Genomic DNA, 22,671 nt, shown 5'->3' on the forward strand with positions numbered 1-22,671 from the left:
CTCATAGCACAGGTGTTCTGGGGGCGTGTGAGCATCCTCCCATCTCACAGCCTAAAGCCAGGATCGCTTTTACACCAATCAATCCAGAGCAGACGTGGGCGGGCTACCGATCCCGGAGAACAGAGACCAGCCCTGCCTCTTATCCACTCTGACTGTGCTCTGCGTCTGGCCAGTAGGGTTCGCTGCTGCGCGAGGAGGAGAAGTAATCCATGCCGGTTTCACATCCCCCACCCCGGGAGCGTCAGAGTCAATGTGACCCCCCCCTCAGGGTCCCCAGTAAAGTTCAGCCTCTTTGCACTGCCTGGGCACAAACTGGTACCGTCCAAGCTGGGCGACTCATCCTGCGCTCCCAGCGGCAGCACTTTAACTGGGTTAGCCACTCGGGGACCCCCTATTTATTTTACTCTTTGACCATTTCATTGCTAAATCCAATGTACTGTTATGCAATGTAACCGTTTTACTGTTTGTCCTTCATAGCTGACATGTGTAACCTGGATCTTCTTGGTAATCGCAAATTATCTGGTGGTTGGCCCTTCAGTAAGTGCACCTCATCATTCAGGACTCATCATTCAGTCAGCTGCAAACCCTAGACAGGGTGGGGCCTGTTGAACATCACTCCTCCTGATTGCTTAGCGGCTTGCTGCAGCAGCCAGAGAGGCAGCATTGGGATTGGGATGAACGGGAACAGGGATGAATTTGATGTTAAAAAGAGGGGCGGCAGATATAAAGGGGTTTATATGGGTGAATTATTGAACAAGAAAATACCATTGCAATGAGAAGCACATGTCTGTGTTCTGCAATTATCTCATTGAGAGCTTCTCACTGTGCTGCTTCTAGGATACACAGATATTCAGACATTCAAGGGAAAAGTAGCTTTAATGTAAATTTCAAAAAGCACTGGTAGTTTTTAAAATGTTTTTACTGAATGAAGTTAATATGTGGCTGGATTGCACTTCATTTCATTTTGATTTTTTTGCAGATCAGGTGTCACTGTGTATTACGTGTGTGAACCACTTAGCAAGCTTACTGTAATTATTCACAGTGACGTAATAAAGCAATCAATTGAAACGTCACCATGGTTTCATATCTCTCTCATATGAGGTCTAAGACGAGCAGGTCTAATGGGAATTTATTTTCATTGATTTATTATTGCATAATAGCCATTACAGGGAAGTCTCATTTCCTGTCAGTGTAAGTTACACAAAGGAGTTAAGTATTCAACTCCATTATGCAGTGCAGAGCCTCATTAGTGTAGTGCCATTGCAAGTTAATATTGTGTTTAATTACCAATGTAGGGAAAACAATTCTCAGGCACAATATATGTGCAGATTGCTAAATGATTTAGAGTGCACAGCTTCCATAAACAATCCTTTACACAGGCCTTTATTGCATACACAATCCTCTACTTACACTGTTACTGTACACATCCACAAACCACAACGGGGCTCCACCTCGCCAGTCTACTGATTTCAACTGACAGCTTGTAGTGACAGCGTGTAGTGACAGCGTGTAGTGACAGCGTGTAATGACAGCGTGTAGTGACAGCGTGTAGTGACAGCGTGTAATGACTGCGTGTAATGACAGCGTGTAGTGACAGCGTGTAATGACTGCGTGTAATGACAGCTTGTAATGACAGCGTGTAATGACAGTGTGTAGTGACAGCGTGTAATGACAGCGTGTAGTGACAGCGTGTAATGACTGCGTGTAATGACAGCGTGTAGTGACAGCGTGTAATGACTGCGTGTAATGACAGCGTGTAATGACAGCGTGTAGTGACAGCGTGTAATGACAGCGTGTAGTGACAGCGTGTAATGACAGCGTGTAATGACAGCGTGTAGTGACAGCGTGTAATGACTGCGTGTAATGACAGCTTGTAATGACAGCGTGTAATGACAGCGTGTAATGACAGCGTGTAATGACAGCGTGTAATGACAGCGTGTAATGACAGCGTGTAATGACAGCGTGTAGTGACAGCGTGTAATGACAGCGTGTAATGACAGCGTGTAATGACAGCGTGTAATGACAGCGTGTAATGACAGCGTGTAGTGACAGCGTGTAATGACTGCGTGTAATGACAGCGTGTAATGACAGCGTGTAGTGACAGCGTGTAGTGACAGCGTGTAGTGACAGCGTGTAGTGACAGCGTGTAGTGACAGCGTGTAGTGACAGCGTGTAGTGACAGCGTGTAGTGACAGCGTGTAGTGACAGCGTGTAATGACAGCGTGTAGTGACAGCGTGTAGTGACAGCGTGTAGTGACAGCGTGTAGTGACAGCATGTAGTGACAGCGTGTAGTGACAGCGTGTAATGACAGCGTGTAGTGACAGCGTGTAATGACAGCGTGTAGTGACAGCGTGTAATGACAGCGTGTAGTGACAGCGTGTAATGACAGCGTGTAGTGACAGCGTGTAATGACAGCGTGTAGTGACAGCGTGTAGTGACAGCGTGTAATGACAGTGTGTAGTGACAGCGTGTAATGACAGCGTGTAGTGACAGCGTGTAATGACTGCATGGTGGACTTTGCAGAAACATTAACATTACTGACAGAAGCACAAGACCCGGATTTGCCTTTTGACTGCTGAGCCCCTCTTTAGCTGAATGGGGAGGCGTTGCTCTTTGAACCGGACGGTTTGCACTTCATGTCCAGCCCTTGCCTTTCCATTCAACACAATGGGCTGAGATGCCAATTCATTAAAGTATGTAGTAGTGTGGATTTCAGAGCAGGTCTATACCTAAGTTTACCAGTGTCTGTGTCAGTGTTTACAGAAGCACAGAGTGAAGAGTTCAGAGAAAGGGTGCGCGTGTTAAACATGCTTAAGTACTCACGCTCAGCACAGAAAATGATGACGTTCTTCACAAACTGTCCACCTTCGTAAGTACACCTCTCCACTATCAAGGGTACTTCAAAAACAGAAAAAGAGAATTTCAAAAGAAATGTAGAATGGAAAATGAGGATTTATAATGAGATTCCTTTTGTAGACATGTTCATTAACAATTACACTTCAGAATTAGTTCCTATTCATTTTAAATGTTGATTAAATGGCTTATTATGAATCAGTGCTACTGTTAAACAAAAAAACAAAACACCGGTACTTTATTTTCAAAACTTTATCTGCCGTTATTCAATCATCTTTAACTTATAGCAGTCATAGCTGATATAGAATCACTTAAGAGAAACGTGCAACATATAAAGACGTTTATTTCTACATTTCTTTTACTAGCTATTCAAGATTTCATGGCTTCCAAACCATTACTGCTCATCCTTATTATTAGAAGAAAAACTACAGAGGCTTTAAGTACAGATCACGTCTTGTCTCGTGTTCAGTATTAAATGATATGTTGGTTGGTACATAAATGACATTGGCATTGCTTAAATTGAAGTTCAGTCACTTCACTCTCTTTTTCTGTACTGAGCATCAAAAGAAACTATCACTTATATTTTGATTGATGTGATCGAAAAATGACAAACTCTGTTCTAGAGCAGGTGCAGTGACTTTTCAGTGTGCTGATTTAACAATTGACATCACAAAGATGCTGCAAAATGATCTGTCGATCTTGGGCAGGTGACTTTTGGTCTCCCAGTTCATGGCCTGTCATTGACAGTGTGTCTGGTTATACCGTCTCACCAGGTTTGAAATTTCAAGCGATTACATTTTTATATTAATAAAGCTATTCATTCTGTAGCTAACCCAAGTGGTAATACTGGATACCAGCCTCCGTGCTGGATACCAGTCTCAATGCTGGATGCCAGCCTCAATGCTGGATACCAGCCTCAATGCTGGATGCCAGTCTCAATGCTGGATATCAGTCTCAATGCTGGATACCAGCCTCAGTGCTGGATACCAGCCCAGTGCTGGATACCAGTCTCCATGCTGGATGCCAGTCTCTGTGCTGGATACCAGCCACATTGCTGGATACCAGTCTCAGTGCTGGATACCAGCCTCAATGCTGGATGCCAGTCTCAATGCTGGATACCAGTCTCTGTGCTGGATGCCAGTCTCCGTGATGGATACCAGCCACAATGCTGGATACCAGCCACAATGTTGGATACCAGCCACATTGCTGGATACCAGCCACAATGCTGGATACCAGTCTCAATAATGGATACCAGCCACAGTGCTGGATACCAGTCTCATTGCTGGATACTAGCCTCAATGCTGCATACCAGCCTCAATGCTGCATACCCGTTCAAACTGTACACAATCACCAGCCCATTTGGCCTCACTGGGAATCTGGGTTGCAGAGCAGCAGATTGATTATTGCACTGGAGGGGTTTGCATTGACATCTTTTCTGTTTGCTCTTTCAGCCTGGGTCAGCTCAGGACGCTCCAGACTATGTACCTGTGTGCTATACCAGAGACGACTCCAAACCACTTCAGCAAATCAGGAGCTTGGGAGTGAGTCAGTAACCTGATACAAAACCAGAGAGACCCAAAGAACGAGCGCAGGACCGGATTACGATGGGGTGAGTCCAGAAAGCATGCAAAACCAGAGATACAAAGAACGAGCGCAGGAACGGATTACAATGGGGTGAGTACAGAAAGAACAGAAAACCAGAGACACAAAGAACAAGCGCAGGACCGGATTACAATGGGGTGAGTACAGAAAGCATGCAAAATCAGAGACACAAAGAACGAGCGCAGGACCGGATCACAATGGGGTGAGTACAGAAAGAACAGAAAACCAGAGACACAAAGAACGAGCGCAGGACCGGATTACAATGGGGTGAGTACAGAAAGAACAGAAAACCAGAGACACAAAGAACGAGCGCAGGACCGCATTACAATGGGGTGAGTACAGAAAGCATGCAAAATCAGAGACACAAAGAACGAGAGCAGGACCAGATCACAATGGGGTGAGTACAGAAAGCATGCAAAATCAGAGACACAAAGAACGAGCGCAGGACCGGATTACAATGGGGTGAGTACAGAAAGCATGCAAAATCACAGACACAAAGAATGAGCGCAGGACCAGATCACAATGGGGTGAGTACAGAAAGAACAGAAAACCAGAGACACAAAGAACGAGCGCAGGACCGGATTACAATGGGGTGAGTACAGAAAGCATGCAAAATCAGAGACACAAAGAACGAGCGCAGGACCGGATTACAATGGGGTGAGTACAGAAAGCATGCAAAACCAGAGACACAAAGAACGAGCGCAGGACTGGATCACAATGGGGTGAGTACAGAAAGAACAGAAAACCAGAGACACAAAGAACGAGCACAGGACCAGATCACAATGGGGTGAGTACAGAAAGAACAGAAAACCAGAGACACAAAGAACAAGCGCAGGACCGGATTACAATGGGGTGAGTACAGAAAGCATTCAAAATCAGAGACACAAAGAACAAGCGCAGGACCGGATTACAATGGGGTGAGTACAGAAAGCATGCAAAACCAGAGACACAAAGAACAAGCGCAGGACCGGATTACAATGGGGTGAGTACAGAAAGCATGCAAAACCAGAGACACAAAGAACGAGTGCAGGACCGGATTACAATGGGGTGAGTACAGAAAGCATGCAAAACCAGAGACACAAAGAATGAGCGCAGGACTGGATTACAATGGGGTGAGTACAGCAGGCATCAAAGAACAGTCTTAAATGATTTAGTCCAGATCCCTCTTAAGGGTGTGCTTTGCCACATGCTGTGATGACGGTACAAGACACACCAGCTTCCTAGGGATGCATGCTACAAATGACATATTATTGTAAATGTTTGATTAAAGCCATGATTGGCTGTTCAGCTTTGACATCACAGATCCTGTGCCACTGTCTTCAAGAACACTGACCTGCCCCGTGCTCTGGCTAAACTCCATTGTGGGTCAGAAAACTAATATCAGAATCATGAAAACTCTTCCCAAGCTTCATTAATGGGGATAGGAAGTCAATAGAAATGAGGTGTCGCATGTCAGTCATTCTGAGGTGCCCTGGTGTATGTTAGGATGAGTGGATTAATAGTAATCATGCTATTCGCTATGATTATCTCAAGTTCTTAAACATTGAAAAAGATGCTTAAGGTATTTTTAACCTCAGCCTAAGAAACCTGAGAGACAGGTGATCTGTTTTGTTTAAGTGCAAAGGCAAAGACAAGTTTCTGAGATTGCTGATGGTTGTATATTGTTATAATGTTAAGTCAGAGTTCACAATGTCATGCAAAGTACATGTGGAATGCAATTCACAGTGAAATAAATCTGATCTCTGCAATTGTAAAGATTATATTAATATGTCATATAGTGATAACATTTTCATTCAGCAATAACAGCAATAACTAGTTCTATTAGACCTTAGTATCCCAGAGGTGATTAACTGCACAGCAGGGCTGGAGCCAGCCGATTTATACCAGTTACATAAGAACATAAGAACATAAGAACATAAGAAAGTTTACAAACGAGAGGAGGCCATTCGGCCCATCTTGCTCGTTTGGTTGTTAGTAGCTTATTGATCCCAAAATCTCATCAAGCAGTTTCTTGAAGGATCCCAGGGTGTCAGCTTCAACAACATTACTGGGGAGTTGATTCCAGACCCTCACAATTCTCTGTGTAAAAAAGTGTCTCCTATTTTCTGTTCTGAATGCCCCTTTTTCTAAACTGCATTTGTGACCCCTGGTCCTTGTTTCTTTTTTCAGGCTGAAAAAGTCCCTTGGGTCGACACTGTCAATACCTTTTAGAATTTTGAATGCTTGAATTAGGTCGCCACGTAGTCTTCTTTGTTCAAGACTGAACAGATTCAATTCTTTTAGCCTGTCTGCATATGACATGCCTTTTAAGCCCGGAATAATTCTGGTCGCTCTTCTTTGCACTCTTTCTAGAGCAGCAATATCTTTTTTATAGCGAGGTGACCAGAACTGAACACAATATTCAAGATGAGGTCTTACTAGTGCATTGTACAGTTTTAACATTACTTCCCTTGATTTAAATTCAACACTTTTCACAATGTATCCGAGCATCTTGTTAGCCTTTTTTATAGCTTCCCCACATTGTCTAGATGAAGACATTTCTGAGTCAACAAAAACTCCTAGGTCTTTTTCATAGATTCCTTCTCCAATTTCAATATCTCCCATATGATATTTATAATGTACATTTTTATTTCCTGCGTGCAGTACCTTACACTTTTCTCTATTAAATGTCATTTGCCATGTGTCTGCCCAGTTCTGAATCTTGTCTAGATCATTTTGAATGACCTTTGCTGCTGCAACAGTGTTTGCCACTCCTCCTACTTTTGTGTCGTCTGCAAATTTAACAAGTTTGCTTACTATACCAGAATCTAAATCATTAATGTAGATTAGGAATAGCAGAGGACCTAATACTGATCCCTGTGGTACACCGCTGGTTACCACACTCCATTCTGAGGTTTTTCCTCTAATCAGTACTTTCTGTTTTCTACATGTTAACCACTCCCTAATCCATGTACATGTGTTTCCTTGAATCCCAACTGCGTTCAGTTTGAGAATTAATCTTTTGTGCGGGACTTTGTCAAAAGCTTTCTGGAAATCTAAATAAACCATGTCATATGCTTTGCAATTATCCATTATCGATGTTGCATCCTCAAAAAAATCAAGCAAGTTAGTTAGGCACGATCTCCCTTTCCTAAAACCATGTTGACTGTCTCCCAGTACCCTGTTACCATATAGGTAATTTTCCATTTTGGATCTTATTATAGTTTCCATAAGTTTGCATATAATAGAAGTCAGGCTTACTGGTCTGTAGTTACCTGGTTCAGTTTTGTTTCCCTTTTTGTGGATCGGTATTACGTTTGCAATTTTCCAGTCTGTCGGTACCACCCCTGTGTCAAGAGACTGCTGCATGATCTTGGTTAGCGGTTTGTAAATAACTTCTTTCATTTCTTTGAGTACTATTGGGAGGATCTCATCCGGCCCAGGGGATTTGTTTATTTTAAGAGCTCCTAGTCCCTTTAACACTTCTGCCTCTGTTATGCTAAAGTTATTTAAAACTGGATAGGAACTGGATGACATGTGGGGCATGTTGTCAGTATCTTCCTTTGTAAAAACTTGTGAAAAGTAATCATTTAACATATTTGCTATTTTTTTTTCTTCCTCTACGATTTTGCCATTTGTATCTCTTAAACATTTAATCTCCTCTTTGAATGTTCTCTTGCTGTTGTAATATTGGAAAAACATTTTGGAATTGGTTTTAGCTCCCTTAGCAATGTTTATTTCTATTTCTGTCTTGGCCTTTCTAACTTCCTTTTTGACTTGCGTTTGCAGTTCTGTGTACTCTTTCTGCGTACTTTCTTTTTGGTCCTTTTTTAATGCTCTGTAAAGTGCCTTTTTTCGCTGAATATTTTTTTTAATTGATCTATTAAACCATTTTGGCAATTTAGTTTTACATTTAGATTTGTCTACTTTAGGGATATAAAATTGTTTTGCGCCTCTAGTACTACATTTTTGAAGAACAACCATCCTTCTTCTGTGGGTGTTTTCTCTATTTTACTCCAATCTACTTCTGTTAGTCTCTGTTTCATACCTTCATAGTTTGCTTTTCTAAAATTGTAAACCTTAGCTTTAGTCTTTACTTTTGGGGATTTAAAAAACACTTCAAATGAGACCATGTTGTGGTCTGAGTTTGCCAGTGGTTCTCTGACCTCTGTTTTAGTTATTCTATCTTCGTTATTTGAAAAGACTAAATCAAGGCATGCCTCCCCTCTAGTGGGTAAGTTACAAGCGTGAAGAAGTCAGATGTGCTCTGTTGTGTTTTAATGTACCAGTCACTCCTGATTCATGCCAGACGCTTTACCTGCCATCTGTAAAACTGCACTCTCTTTGTCTCGGAAACTTACGGCTCTACAAATATGTGGTGTTCATTTTCTGTGACAATTTGAAACACACAGGGCTGGATTCTCAAAGCTATTTAAATCATCATTAGTACTGGTGCAGGGTAGTGGCAGGAAAGAGACGCAGAGACTGACTAACTGCAGTGAAAAGCACAATCACGCACTTTAATAACAAAACAGAAACAAAAGAACAAATAAACAAAATACAAAAATGTAGACGGGCATTTGTCTTCACTACTAACAAAAAAACACAAGACACAGTAACAACACAGCTCTCCTTTAGGGAGTCCTGGGCTCTGCTGTTATAGGGATCCATTTAGGAGAGGCCACATTCTCACCCACAATAACAATAATAATAATAACAATAATAACATTAATAACAATAACAATAACAATAAGAATAACGATAAGAATAAGAATAAGAAGAATAAGAATAACTCCCTTTGTTTAAGAATGTATGATGTAACAGATGCATCCCGTTCATTTGTATTGTATTTTCCATCTTCACAGGGCATTTGTTCTCTGGGTTTTCTTGGAAGTATGGAGTCAAGGACTTCAGCAGCCTCAATGCCAGATGTGAAAGCCACACCATGTGACTGCTCAGTGGCAGGATCTCCTGCTGGCTGCAGCACTGACTTTCAAAGATGTCTGTGCATCCTGCCGGCGTCCTTGTCGGTCCTTGGAGATCCCTTGTCAGCCTTCTCCAGTCCAGCTGCTGTGCCGTACAGCAGCCTGCACAGTGAGCAGGGGCAGTGCCAGGTCATGCCACGCTGCCACGGCCTGGGTCCGAGGTGCTGTTCCACGAGCAGCATGCATCCTCTAAAGCACGTTGACCCGCGCCTGCTCCCTGTAGAGGAGTGTGCTGCGAAGTGGGCCAGCCTGTGTGTGAACAACACCAGGAGCAGGTTGTATCGTAGCATGGAGAACCTTCACTGGACCGCCGTGTCAGACTCCAGTCTGTACAGTTTCAGCCCTCCATTCAAAAGCGTGGACAGCGAGTTTATCTTTCATTGCACAGCCACCAGTCACTGGTACGACTCCTCCTCTGAGGAGAGACCTCAGAGGGACCCCTTGTACTCCCGGAGAGTGCCTGTACGAAGAGACCTCCCTCTGTTTACCAGGGCTCCACAGTGGCTCTTTCCTGCACTGGACGAGAAGATCATGAACGGAGATGCCATAAGAGGGTTAAAGGAGAAGCTAAGACTTCAAAGCATCAAGGTCTCAGAGCCCAAGAAACCGATCCGCCCCTCCCAAGCCTCCTCGGGTGAGACACTTGTTAAGGATTCTTTTGAAAACGGGTCTCCCAGGAAGTGCAGAAGCACTTGTTCAGTAGACTGCTGTGAGGGGCCTGAGGAGCACTCCACGCCGAGTCAATGCAGCACTGCAGTGAACAGGCAGACATTCTCGTTTGCTCGCAGGATAACCAGCCCCGAGGAGATCAAGCAGGAGGTTAGGAGAAGACTGCAGCTCCGGAGGCAGAGAAGCACCCCAAACCTGAACCTCCATTCAGTGGAGCAATGTGGAGAAGCAGTGAAATCCCGAACGTCTGAGTCCATTACGCAGCACAGCAGCAAAGCAGAATGCAGGGAGCTGTCGCTGAGGGCTGCGGGCAGGAAGAAGTACACAAAGGGACGGCTGCACATCCCTACTTTTGAGGAGTTCAAGAGAATGCGGAATAGAGAGAACGGTCAAGCCTCAGCCGTCGAGGGGGCGGCGCAGAAACAAAGCAAGGGAGGCTCTTGGGCAGAGGAAGGGGCTGCTGGTAATCCAGTCACAGAGCAGACAAGCGAGGGAGGCTCTTGGGCAGAGGAAGGGGCTGCTGGTAATCCAGTCACAGAGCAGACAAGCGAGGGAGGCTCTTGGGCAGAGGAAGGGGCTGCTGGTAATCCAGTCACAGAGCAGACAAGCGAGGGAGGCTCTTGCGCACAGGAAAACTTAAACAACATGTCTCCTGCGGACCCAGGATGCTGCTCAGAGAGGGTGGAATTTGAAAGCACGTCATTTGACAGCAGGGGTCCTGCGGAACAGCTGAATTGTCAAGAGGACAGTGCAGCCTCTGACAGCACCTCGGGGATCAAGACCTGTCAATCAGAGAGTCTAGTCAGCCCAATATGCACAAGTCCGATTCCGAGGTCTCCGTTACCCCATGGGGGAGGGAGTGGGGTAAACCAACATCAGAGCAAAAAGAAATTTAGCAAAGACTTTTCCTTTCGGGATGAACCTCAGGCAGCCGAGACCCAGTCCACCTGCTGCCCGTCGCTGCTGCTCGAGGCGACTGATCTGTCCAGCTACGGGGCTAAAATCTGCAAAATGAAAGAGGGGTTCATTGGCTCAGCTTTCGATCTGATCAAGAAAAGGTAAGTCAAGCAAACTGCAATAATTAAGTGATAACCAAGAAAAAAATTTCTGTATTGGAGTGTGATGTAACAAAACTGGAACAGTTAAAGCTGAGAGACCCACCCCTACTCAGGTAGAGTACCTAATTATAATCTCCATCACCTTCAAATAAGTAACCGATTTAGATAACTGAAAACCTCCCATTCAATACAGAGGTACTATAGATATGTGGCCATATACACTGTGTACCTAGTTGATTCAAAGTCATGGACAGTAGCTTTCCTCAGCCAGGAACTAGAATCATTCTTACACAGTGCTGCATGGACAGTAGCTTTCCTCAGCCAGGCACTAGAATCATTCTTACACAGCGCTGCATGGACAGTAGCTTTCCTCAGCCTGGCACTAGAATCATTCTTACACAGCGCTGCATGGACAGTATCTTTCCTCAGCAGTGCACTAGAATCATTCTTACACAGCGCTGCATGGACAGTAGCTTTCCTCAGCAGTGCACTAGAATCATTCTTACACAGCGCTGCATGGACAGTAGCTTTCCTCAGCAATGCACTAGAATCATTCTTACACAGCGCTGCATGGACAGTAGCTTTCCTCAGCAATGCACTAGAATCATTCTTACACAGCGCTGCACTGACAGTATCTTTCCTCAGCAATGCACTAGAATCATTCTTACACAGCGCTGCATGGACAGTAGCTTTCCTCAGCAATGCACTAGAATCATTCTTACACAGCGCTGCATGGACAGTAGCTTTCCTCAGCCAGGCACTAGAATCATTCTTACACAGCGCTGCATGGACAGTAGCTTTCCTCAGCCAGGCACTAGAATCATTCTTACACAGCGCTGCATGGACAGTAGCTTTCCTCAGCAGTGCACTAGAATCATTCTTACACAGCGCTGCATGGACAGTAGCTTTCCTCAGCCAGGCACTAGAATCATTCTTACACAGCGCTGCATGGACAGTAGCTTTCCTCAGCCATGCACTAGAATCATTCTTACACAGCGCTGCATGGACAGTATCTTTCCTCAGCCAGGCACTAGAATCATTCTTACACAGCGCTGCATGGACAGTAGCTTTCCTCAGCAGGCACTAGAATCATTCTTACACAGCGCTGCATGGACAGTAGCTTTCCTCAGCCAGGCACTAGAATCATTCTTACACAGCGCTGCATGGACAGTAGCTTTCCTCAGCCAGGCACTAGAATCATTCTTACACAGCGCTGCATGGACAGTAGCTTTCCTCAGCAGTGCACTAGAATCATTCTTACACAGCGCTGCATGGACAGTAGCTTTCCTCAGCCAGGCACTAGAATCATTCTTACACAGCGCTGCATGGACAGTATCTTTCCTCAGCAATGCACTAGAATCATTCTTACACAGCGCTGCATGGACAGTATCTTTCCTCAGCAATGCACTAGAATCATTCTTACACAGCGCTGCATGGACAGTAGCTTTCCTCAGCAATGCACTAGAATCATTCTTACACAGCGCTGCATGGACAGTAGCTTTCCTCAGCAATGCACTAGAATCATTCTTACACAGCGCTGCATGGACAGTAGCTTTCCTCAGCAATGCACACAAATCATTCTTACACAGCGCTGCATGGACAGTAGCTTTCCTCAGCCAGGCACTAGAATCATTCTTACACAGCGCTGCATGGACAGTAGCTTTCCTCAGCAGTGCACTAGAATCATTCTTACACAGCGCTGCATGGACAGTAGCTTTCCTCAGCAATGCACTAGAATCATTCTTACACAGCGCTGCATGGACAGTATCTTTCCTCAGCGGTGCACTAGAATCATTCTTACACAGCGCTGCATGGACAGTATCTTTCCTCAGCAATGCACTAGAATCATTCTTACACAGCGCTGCATGGACAGTATCTTTCCTCAGCAATGCACTAGAATCATTCTTACACAGCGCTGCATGGACAGTAGCTTTCCTCAGCCAGGCACTAGAATCATTCTTACACAGCGCTGCATGGACAGTAGCTTTCCTCAGCAATGCACTAGAATCATTCTTACACAGCGCTGCATGGACAGTAGCTTTCCTCAGCAATGCACTAGAATCATTCTTACACAGCGCTGCATGGACAGTAGCTTTCCTCAGCAGTGCACTAGAATCATTCTTACACAGCGCTGCATGGACAGTAGCTTTCCTCAGCAGTGCACTAGAATCATTCTTACACAGCGCTGCATGGACAGTAGCTTTCCTCAGCAATGCACTAGAATCATTCTTACACAGCGCTGCATGGACAGTAGCTTTCCTCAGCAGTGCACTAGAATCATTCTTACACAGCGCTGCATGGACAGTAGCTTTCCTCAGCCAGGCACTAGAATCATTCTTACACAGCGCTGCATGGACAGTAGCTTTCCTCAGCAATGCACTAGAATCATTCTTACACAGCGCTGCATGGACAGTATCTTTCCTCAGCGGTGCACTAGAATCATTCTTACACAGCGCTGCATGGACAGTATCTTTCCTCAGCCATGCACTAGAATCATTCTTACACAGCGCTGCATGGACAGTAGCTTTCCTCAGCAATGCACTAGAATCATTCTTACACAGCGCTGCATGGACAGTAGCTTTCCTCAGCAATGCACTAGAATCATTCTTACACAGCGCTGCATGGACAGTATCTTTCCTCAGCCATGCACTAGAATCATTCTTACACAGCGCTGCATGGACAGTATCTTTCCTCAGCAATGCACTAGAATCATTCTTACACAGCGCTGCATGGACAGTATCTTTCCTCAGCCAGGCACTAGAATCATTCTTACACAGCGCTGCATGGACAGTATCTTTCCTCAGCCAGGCACTAGAATCATTCTTACACAGCGCTGCATGGACAGTATCTTTCCTCAGCAGTGCACTAGAATCATTCTTACACAGCGCTGCATGGACAGTATCTTTCCTCAGCAGTGCACTAGAATCATTCTTACACAGCGCTGCATGGACAGTAGCTTTCCTCAGCAAGGCACTAGAATCATTCTTACACAGCGCTGCATGGACAGTATCTTTCCTCAGCCAGGCACTAGAATCATTCTTACACAGCGCTGCATGGACAGTAGCTTTCCTCAGCAATGCACTAGAATCATTCTTACACAGCGCTGCATGGACAGTATCTTTCCTCAGCTAGAATCATTCTTACACATGCACTAGAATCATTCTTACACAGCGCTGCATGGACAGTAGCTTTCCTCAGCCAGGCACTAGAATCATTCTTACACAGCGCTGCATGGACAGTATCTTTCCTCAGCAGTGCACTAGAATCATTCTTACACAGCGCTGCATGGACAGTATCTTTCCTCAGCAGGGCACTAGAATCATTCTTACACAGCGCTGCATGGACAGTATCTTTCCTCAGCCAGGCACTAGAATCATTCTTACACAGCGCTGCATGGACAGTAGCTTTCCTCAGCCAGGCACTAGAATCATTCTTACACAGCGCTGCATGGACAGTAGCTTTCCTCAGCAGTGCACTAGAATCATTCTTACACAGCGCTGCATGGACAGTAGCTTTCCTCAGCAATGCACTAGAATCATTCTTACACAGCGCTGCATGGACAGTAGCTTTCCTCAGCCAGGCACTAGAATCATTCTTACACAGCGCTGCATGGACAGTAGCTTTCCTCAGCAGTGCACTAGAATCATTCTTACACAGCGCTGCATGGACAGTATCTTTCCTCAGCCAGGCACTAGAATCATTCTTACACAGCTCTGCATGGACAGTATCTTTCCTCAGCCAGGCTTTAGAATCATTCTTACACAGCGCTGCATGGACAGTATCTTTCCTCAGCCAGGCACTAGAATCATTCTTACACAGCGCTGCATGGACAGTAGCTTTCCTCAGCAATGCACTAGAATCATTCTTACACAGCGCTGCATGGACAGTATCTTTCCTCAGCCAGGCACTAGAATCATTCTTACACAGCGCTGCATGGACAGTAGCTTTCCTCAGCAGTGCACTAGAATCATTCTTACACAGCGCTGCATGGACAGTAGCTTTCCTCAGCCAGGCACTAGAATCATTCTTACACAGCGCTGCATGGACAGTAGCTTTCCTCAGCCAGGCACTAGAATCATTCTTACACAGTGCTGCATGGACAGTAGCTTTCCTCAGCCAGGCACTAGAATCATTCTTACACAGCGCTGCATGGACAGTAGCTTTCCTCAGCCAGGCACTAGAATCATTCTTACACAGCGCTGCATGGACAGTAGCTTTCCTCAGCCAGGCACTAGAATCATTCTTACACAGCGCTGCATGGACAGTAGCTTTCCTCAGCAATGCACTAGAATCATTCTTACACAGCGCTGCATGGACAGTAGCTTTCCTCAGCAGTGCACTAGAATCATTCTTACACAGCGCTGCATGGACAGTATCTTTCCTCAGCCAGGCACTAGAATCATTCTTACACAGCGCTGCATGGACAGTAGCTTTCCTCAGCCAGGCACTAGAATCATTCTTACACAGCGCTGCATGGACAGTAGCTTTCCTCAGCAGTGCACTAGAATCATTCTTACACAGCGCTGCATGGACAGTATCTTTCCTCAGCAGTGCACTAGAATCATTCTTACACAGCGCTGCATGGACAGTATCTTTCCTCAGCCATGCACTAGAATCATTCTTACACAGCGCTGCATGGACAGTATCTTTCCTCAGCAGTGCACTAGAATCATTCTTACACAGCGCTGCATGGACAGTAGCTTTCCTCAGCAATGCACTAGAATCATTCTTACACAGCGCTGCATGGACAGTATCTTTCCTCAGCAGTAGCTTTCCTGCACTAGAATCATTCTTACACAGCGCTGCATGGACAGTATCTTTCCTCAGCAGTGCACTAGAATCATTCTTACACAGCGCTGCATGGACAGTATCTTTCCTCAGCAGTGCACTAGAATCATTCTTACACAGCGCTGCATGGACAGTATCTTTCCTCAGCAGTATCTTTCCTCAGCACTAGAATCATTCTTACACAGCGCTGCATGGACAGTATGCTTTCCTCAGCCAGTGCACTAGAATCATTCTTACACAGCGCTGCATGGACAGTAGCTTTCCTCAGCCAGGCACTAGAGTCATTCTTACACAGAAGAATGATTACCATGTTAGGTTAGGGTATATTGTGGTATGGGATGTGTTATTAGGGTTAGGGTATATTGTAGTATGGGGTGTGTTGTTAGGGTATATTGTGGTATTGGGTGTGTTATTAGGGTTAGGGTATATTGTGGTATGGGGTGTGTTGTTAGGGTATATTGTGGTATGGGGTGTGTTGTTAGGGTATATTGTGGTATGGGTGTGTTATTAGGGTTAGGGTATATTGTGGTATGGGGTGTGTTATTAGGGTTAGGGTATATTGTAGTATGGGGTGTGTTATTAGGGTTAGGGTATATTGTGGTATGGGGTGTGTTATTAGGGTTAGGGTATATTGTAGTATGGGGTGTATTATTAGGGTATATTGTGGCATGGGGTGTGTTATTAGGGTTAGGGTATATTGTAGTATGGGGTGTGTTATTAGGGTATATTGTGGCATGGGGTGTGTTATTAGGGTTAGGGTATATTGTAGTATGGGGTGTGTTATTAGGGTATATTGTGGTATGGGGTGTGTTATTAGGGTTAGGGTATATTGTGGTATGGGGTGTGTTATTAGGGTTAGGGTATATTGTAGTATGGGGTGTGTTATTAGGGTTAGGGTATATTGTAGTATGGGGTGTGTTGTTAGGGTATATTGTGGTATGGGGTGTGTTATTAGGGTTAGGGTATATTGTGGTATGGGGTGTGTTATTAGGGTTAGGGTATATTGTGGTATGGGGTGTGTTGTTAGGGTATATTGTAGTATGGGGTGTGTTATTAGGGTTAGGGTATATTGTGGTATGGAGTGTGTTATTAGGGTTAGGGTATATTGTGGTATGGGGTGTGTTATTAGGGTATATTGTGGTATGGGGTGTGTTATTAGGGTTAGGGTATATTGTGGTATGGGGTGTGTTGTTAGGGTATATTGTGGTATGGGGTGTGTTATTAGGGTTAGGGTATATTGTGGTATGGGGTGTGTTATTAGGGTTAGGGTATATTGTGGTATGGGGTGTGTTATTAGGGTTAGGGTATATTGTGGTATGGGGTGTGTTATTAGGGTATATTGTGGTATGGGGTGTGTTATTAGGGTTAGGGTATATTGTGGTATGGGGTGTGTTGTTAGGGTATATTGTGGTATGGGGTGTGTTATTAGGGTTAGGGTATATTGTAGTATGGGGTGTGTTGTTAGGGTATATTGTGGTATGGGGTGTGTTATTAGGGTTAGGGTATATTGTGGTATGGGGTGTGTTGTTAGGGTATGTTGTGGTATGGGCACACAAGTCCATCTGATCTTTCTGAAAAGATTCTACAGTTTAATGCTGATCAGTTCTGCTGTGTTTAATTGACTGAGATAATAAACGTCACATCGCCAAGCCTGCCTTCCACAAGGTACGCAATGTCGCTGCATTGCTTGTATTGCAGAAAAAATTCATCAGTGTGTATCGCATTTATTTCAAGGGACAATTGCAGGACCATCTGCTCTACATTAGATTTAGCAGAAAATGAGGTAGTTCTAGGATTCCTTTTGATAATTAGTGTGTACGAAGACGTTCAAAGCAGTATTAAAATGTGTAAACAATGCTATTTCTCTGTGTTGGCGTGACAGTGTAAGCAATGCTATTTCTCTGTGTTGGCGTGACAGTGTAAGCAATGCTATTTCTCTGTGTTGGCGTGACAGTGTAAGCAATGCTATTTCTCTGTGTTGGCGTGACAGTGTAAGCAATGCTATTTCTCTGTGTTGGCGTGACAGTGTAAGCAATGCTATTTCTCTGTGTTGGCGTGACAGTGTAAGCAATGCTATTTCTCTGTGTTGGCGTGACAGTGTAAGCAATGCTATTTCTCTGTGTTGGCGTGACAGTGTAAGCAATGCTATTTCTCTGTGTTGGCGTGACAGTGTAAGCAATGCTATTTCTCTGTGTTGGCGTGACAGTGTAGGCAATGCTATTTCTCTGTGTTGGCGTGACAGTGTAAGCAATGCTATTTCTCTGTGTTGGCGTTTCACTGTAAATTATGCTATTTCTCTCTTTCATGTGTCATTTTTCTAAGTGGTTCAGAAGCCCTTGTCAATATTTCCTGGACAGATGGGTACAGACAATGTACAGCTTTGTTGTTTTGGGGGAGTAGGCCATTAACATATCTAATACCTGGACAAGGAATAATAACACATTTATGCATCAGAGGATTTCTTCTATGTGAAATACAACAATGTGTAATGGCTATTTACAGAGCTGTGTGATATTGTAATGGCTATTTAAAGAGCTGTGTGACATTGTAATGCATATTTAAAGAGATGTGTGGTATTGTATTGGCTATTTAAAGAGCAGTGTGATATTGTAATGGCTATTTAAAGAGCAGTGTGATATTGTAATGGCTATTTAAAGAGATGTGTGATATTGTAATGTATATTTAAAGAGATGTGTGATATTGTAATCTATATTTAAAGAGATGTGTGATATTGTAATGGCTATTTAAAGATCAGTGTGATACTGTAATGCATATTTAAAGAGCAGTGTGATATTGTAATGGCTATTTAAAGGGATGTGTGATATTGTAATGGCTATTTAAAGAGCAGTGTGCTATTGTAATGCATATTTAAAAGATGTGTGCTATTGTAATGGGTATTTAAAGAGCAGTGTGATATTGTAATGGCTATTTAAAGAGCTGTGTGACATTGTAATGGATATTTAAAGAGATGTGTGGTATTGTAATGGCTATTTAAAGAGCATTGTGATATTGTAATCTATATTTAAAGAGATGTGTGGTATTGTAATGGCTATTTAAAGAGATGTGTGACATTGTAATGGATATTTAAAGAGATGTGTGGTATTGTAATGGCTATTTAAAGAGCATTGTGATATTGTAATCTATATTTAAAGATATGTGTGATATTGTAATGGATATTTAAAGAGATGTGTGGTATTGTAAAGGCTATTTAAAGAGATGTGTGATATTGTAATGCATATTTAAAGAGCTGTGTGATATTGTAATGGCTTTTTAAAGAGCAGTGTGATATTGTAATGCATATTTAAAGAGCTGTGTGATATTGTAATGGCTATTTAAAGAGCTGTGTGATATTGTAATCTATATTTAAAGAGCTGTGTGATATTGTAATGGCTTTTTAAAGAGCAGTGTGATATTGTAATGCATATTTAAAGAGATGTGTGGTATTGTAAAGGCTATTTAAAGAGATGTGTGATATTGTAATGCATATTTAAAGGGCTGTGTGATATTGTAATGGCTTTTTAAAGAGCAGTGTGATATTGTAATGCATATTTAAAGAGCTGTGTGATATTGTAATGGCTAATTAAAGAGCTGTGTGATAGTGTAATGGCTATTTAAAGAGCGGTGTGGTATTGTAAAGGGTTTCGTTAGTAGAGGGGTAATAATTCAGGGCCTGCTATCTTATTGTTCCCAGCTGCAGTGTAGAAACCGCTGCCGAGGCTCCGGTCACGGCCTCACATGACAAAGCTGACATCACTGCTCAAGGGGAAAGCAATCAATCCAGAGCGGTTTCCATGACAACGAAGGCCTGCAACATGGAGACAAATATCCAGCCTTCTGGAACACAACCTGCAGAACCTTGTGTAAGAATGCTTTAACATTATCAGCCTTTACCTGGGGAGACACTGCCCAGCCAGAGAGCTTTAACATTATCAGCCTTTACCTGGGGAGACACTGCCCAGCCAGAGAGCTTTAACATTATCAACCTTTACCTGGGGAGACACTGCCCAGCCAGAGAGCTTTAACATTATCAACCTTTACCTGGGGAGACACTGCCCAGCCAGAGAGCTTTAACATTATCAACCTTTACCTGGGGAGACACTGCCCAGCCAGAGAGCTTTAACATTATCAACCTTTACCTGGGGAGACACTGCCCAGCCAGAGAGCTTTAACATTATCAACCTTTACCTGGGGAGACACTGCCCAGCCAGAGAGCTTTAACATTATCAACCTTTACCTGGGGAGACACTGCCCAGCCAGAGAGCTTTAACATTATCAACCTTTACCTGGGGAGACACTGCCCAGCCAGAGAGCTTTAACATTATCAACCTTTACCTGGGGAGACACTGCCCAGCCAGAGAGCTTTAACATTATCAACCTTTACCTGGGGAGACACTGCCCAGCCAGAGAGCTTTAACATTATCAACCTTTACCTGGGGAGACACTGCCCAGCCAGAGAGCTTTAACATTATCAACCTTTACCTGGGGAGACACTGCCCAGCCAGAGAGCTTTAACATTATCAACCTTTACCTGGGGAGACACTGCCCAGCCAGAGAGCTTTAACATTATCAACCTTTACCTGGGGAGACACTGCCCAGCCAGAGAGCTTTAACATTATCAACCTTTACCTGGGGAGACACTGCCCAGCCAGAGAGCTTTAACATTATCAACCTTTACCTGGGGAGACACTGCCCAGCCAGAGAGCTTTAACATTATCAACCTTTACCTGGGGAGACACTGCCCAGCCAGAGAGCTTTAACATTATCAACCTTTACCTGGGGAGACACTGCCCAGCCAGAGAGCTTTAACATTATCAACCTTTACCTGGGGAGACACTGCCCAGCCAGAGAGCTTTAACATTATCAACCTTTACCTGGGGAGACACTGCCCAGCCAGAGAGCTTTAACATTATCAACCTTTACCTGGGGAGACACTGCCCAGCCAGAGAGCTTTAACATTATCAACCTTTACCTGGGGAGACACTGCCCAGCCAGAGAGCTTTAACATTATCAACCTTTACCTGGGGAGACACTGCCCAGCCAGAGAGCTTTAACATTATCAACCTTTACCTGGGGAGACACTGCCCAGCCAGAGAGCTTTAACATTATCAACCTTTACCTGGGGAGACACTGCCCAGCCAGAGAGCTTTAACATTATCAACCTTTACCTGGGGAGACACTGCCCAGCCAGAGAGCTTTAACATTATCAACCTTTACCTGGGGAGACACTGCCCAGCCAGAGAGCTTTAACATTATCAACCTTTACCTGGGGAGACACTGCCCAGCCAGAGAGCTTTAACATTATCAACCTTTACCTGGGGAGACACTGCCCAGCCAGAGAGCTTTAACATTATCAACCTTTACCTGGGGAGACACTGCCCAGCCAGAGAGCTTTAACATTATCAACCTTTACCTGGGGAGACACTGCCCAGCCAGAGAGCTTTAACATTATCAACCTTTACCTGGGGAGACACTGCCCAGCCAGAGAGCTTTAACATTATCAACCTTTACCTGGGGAGACACTGCCCAGCCAGAGAGCTTTAACATTATCAACCTTTACCTGGGGAGACACTGCCCAGCCAGAGAGCTTTAACATTATCAACCTTTACCTGGGGAGACACTGCCCAGCCAGAGAGCTTTAACATTATCAACCTTTACCTGGGGAGACACTGCCCAGCCAGAGAGCTTTAACATTATCAACCTTTACCTGGGGAGACACTGCCCAGCCAGAGAGCTTTAACATTATCAACCTTTACCTGGGGAGACACTGCCCAGCCAGAGAGCTTTAACATTATCAACCTTTACCTGGGGAGACACTGCCCAGCCAGAGAGCTTTAACATTATCAACCTTTACCTGGGGAGACACTGCCCAGCCAGAGAGCTTTAACATTATCAACCTTTACCTGGGGAGACACTGCCCAGCCAGAGAGCTTTAACATTATCAACCTTTACCTGGGGAGACACTGCCCAGCCAGAGAGCTTTAACATTATCAACCTTTACCTGGGGAGACACTGCCCAGCCAGAGAGCTTTAACATTATCAACCTTTACCTGGGGAGACACTGCCCAGCCAGAGAGCTTTAACATTATCAACCTTTACCTGGGGAGACACTGCCCAGCCAGAGAGCTTTAACATTATCAACCTTTACCTGGGGAGACACTGCCCAGCCAGAGAGCTTTAACATTATCAACCTTTACCTGGGGAGACACTGCCCAGCCAGAGAGCTTTAACATTATCAACCTTTACCTGGGGAGACACTGCCCAGCCAGAGAGCTTTAACATTATCAACCTTTACCTGGGGAGACACTGCCCAGCCAGAGAGCTTTAACATTATCAACCTTTACCTGGGGAGACACTGCCCAGCCAGAGAGCTTTAACATTATCAACCTGTACCTGGGGAGACACTGCCCAGCCAGAGAGCTTTAACATTATCAACCTTTACCTGGCCCAGGAGACACTGCCCAGCCAGAGAGCTTTAACATTATCAACCTTTACCTGGGGAGACACTGCCCAGCCAGAGAGCTTTAACATTATCAACCTTTACCTGGGGAGACACTGCCCAGCCAGAGAGCTTTAACATTATCAACCTTTACCTGGGGAGACACTGCCCAGCCAGAGAGCTTTAACATTATCAACCTGTACCTGGGGAGACACTGCCCAGCCAGAGAGCTTTAACATTATCAACCTTTACCTGGGGAGACACTGCCCAGCCAGAGAGCTTTAACATTATCAACCTTTA

At 44.5% G+C, this 22,671-nt stretch overlaps 1 protein-coding gene across 4 annotated transcripts in view; it reads left to right on the plus strand.

Moving 5' to 3' along the window:
• LOC121322918 overlaps positions 1 to 22,671 on the plus strand; it is a 54,498-nt gene that overhangs the window by 27,307 nt on the left and 4,520 nt on the right. For 2 of the 4 annotated variants that reach the window (XM_041263520.1, XM_041263522.1), the window contains exons 2-4: positions 4,306 to 4,463; positions 9,301 to 11,147; positions 19,627 to 19,795. In XM_041263520.1, the coding sequence (XP_041119454.1) occupies positions 9,331 to 11,147; positions 19,627 to 19,795 (1,986 nt within the window). In that variant the 5' untranslated portion in view covers positions 4,306 to 4,463; positions 9,301 to 9,330. The remainder of the gene's footprint in view (positions 1 to 4,305; positions 4,464 to 9,300; positions 11,148 to 19,626; positions 19,796 to 22,671) is intronic. The other 2 variants (XM_041263523.1, XM_041263524.1) reach the window with 2 other exon arrangements.

Source organism: Polyodon spathula, chromosome 11 (assembly GCF_017654505.1).
Source record: "Polyodon spathula isolate WHYD16114869_AA chromosome 11, ASM1765450v1, whole genome shotgun sequence".
Classification (NCBI taxonomy): Eukaryota; Metazoa; Chordata; class Actinopteri; order Acipenseriformes; family Polyodontidae; genus Polyodon; species Polyodon spathula.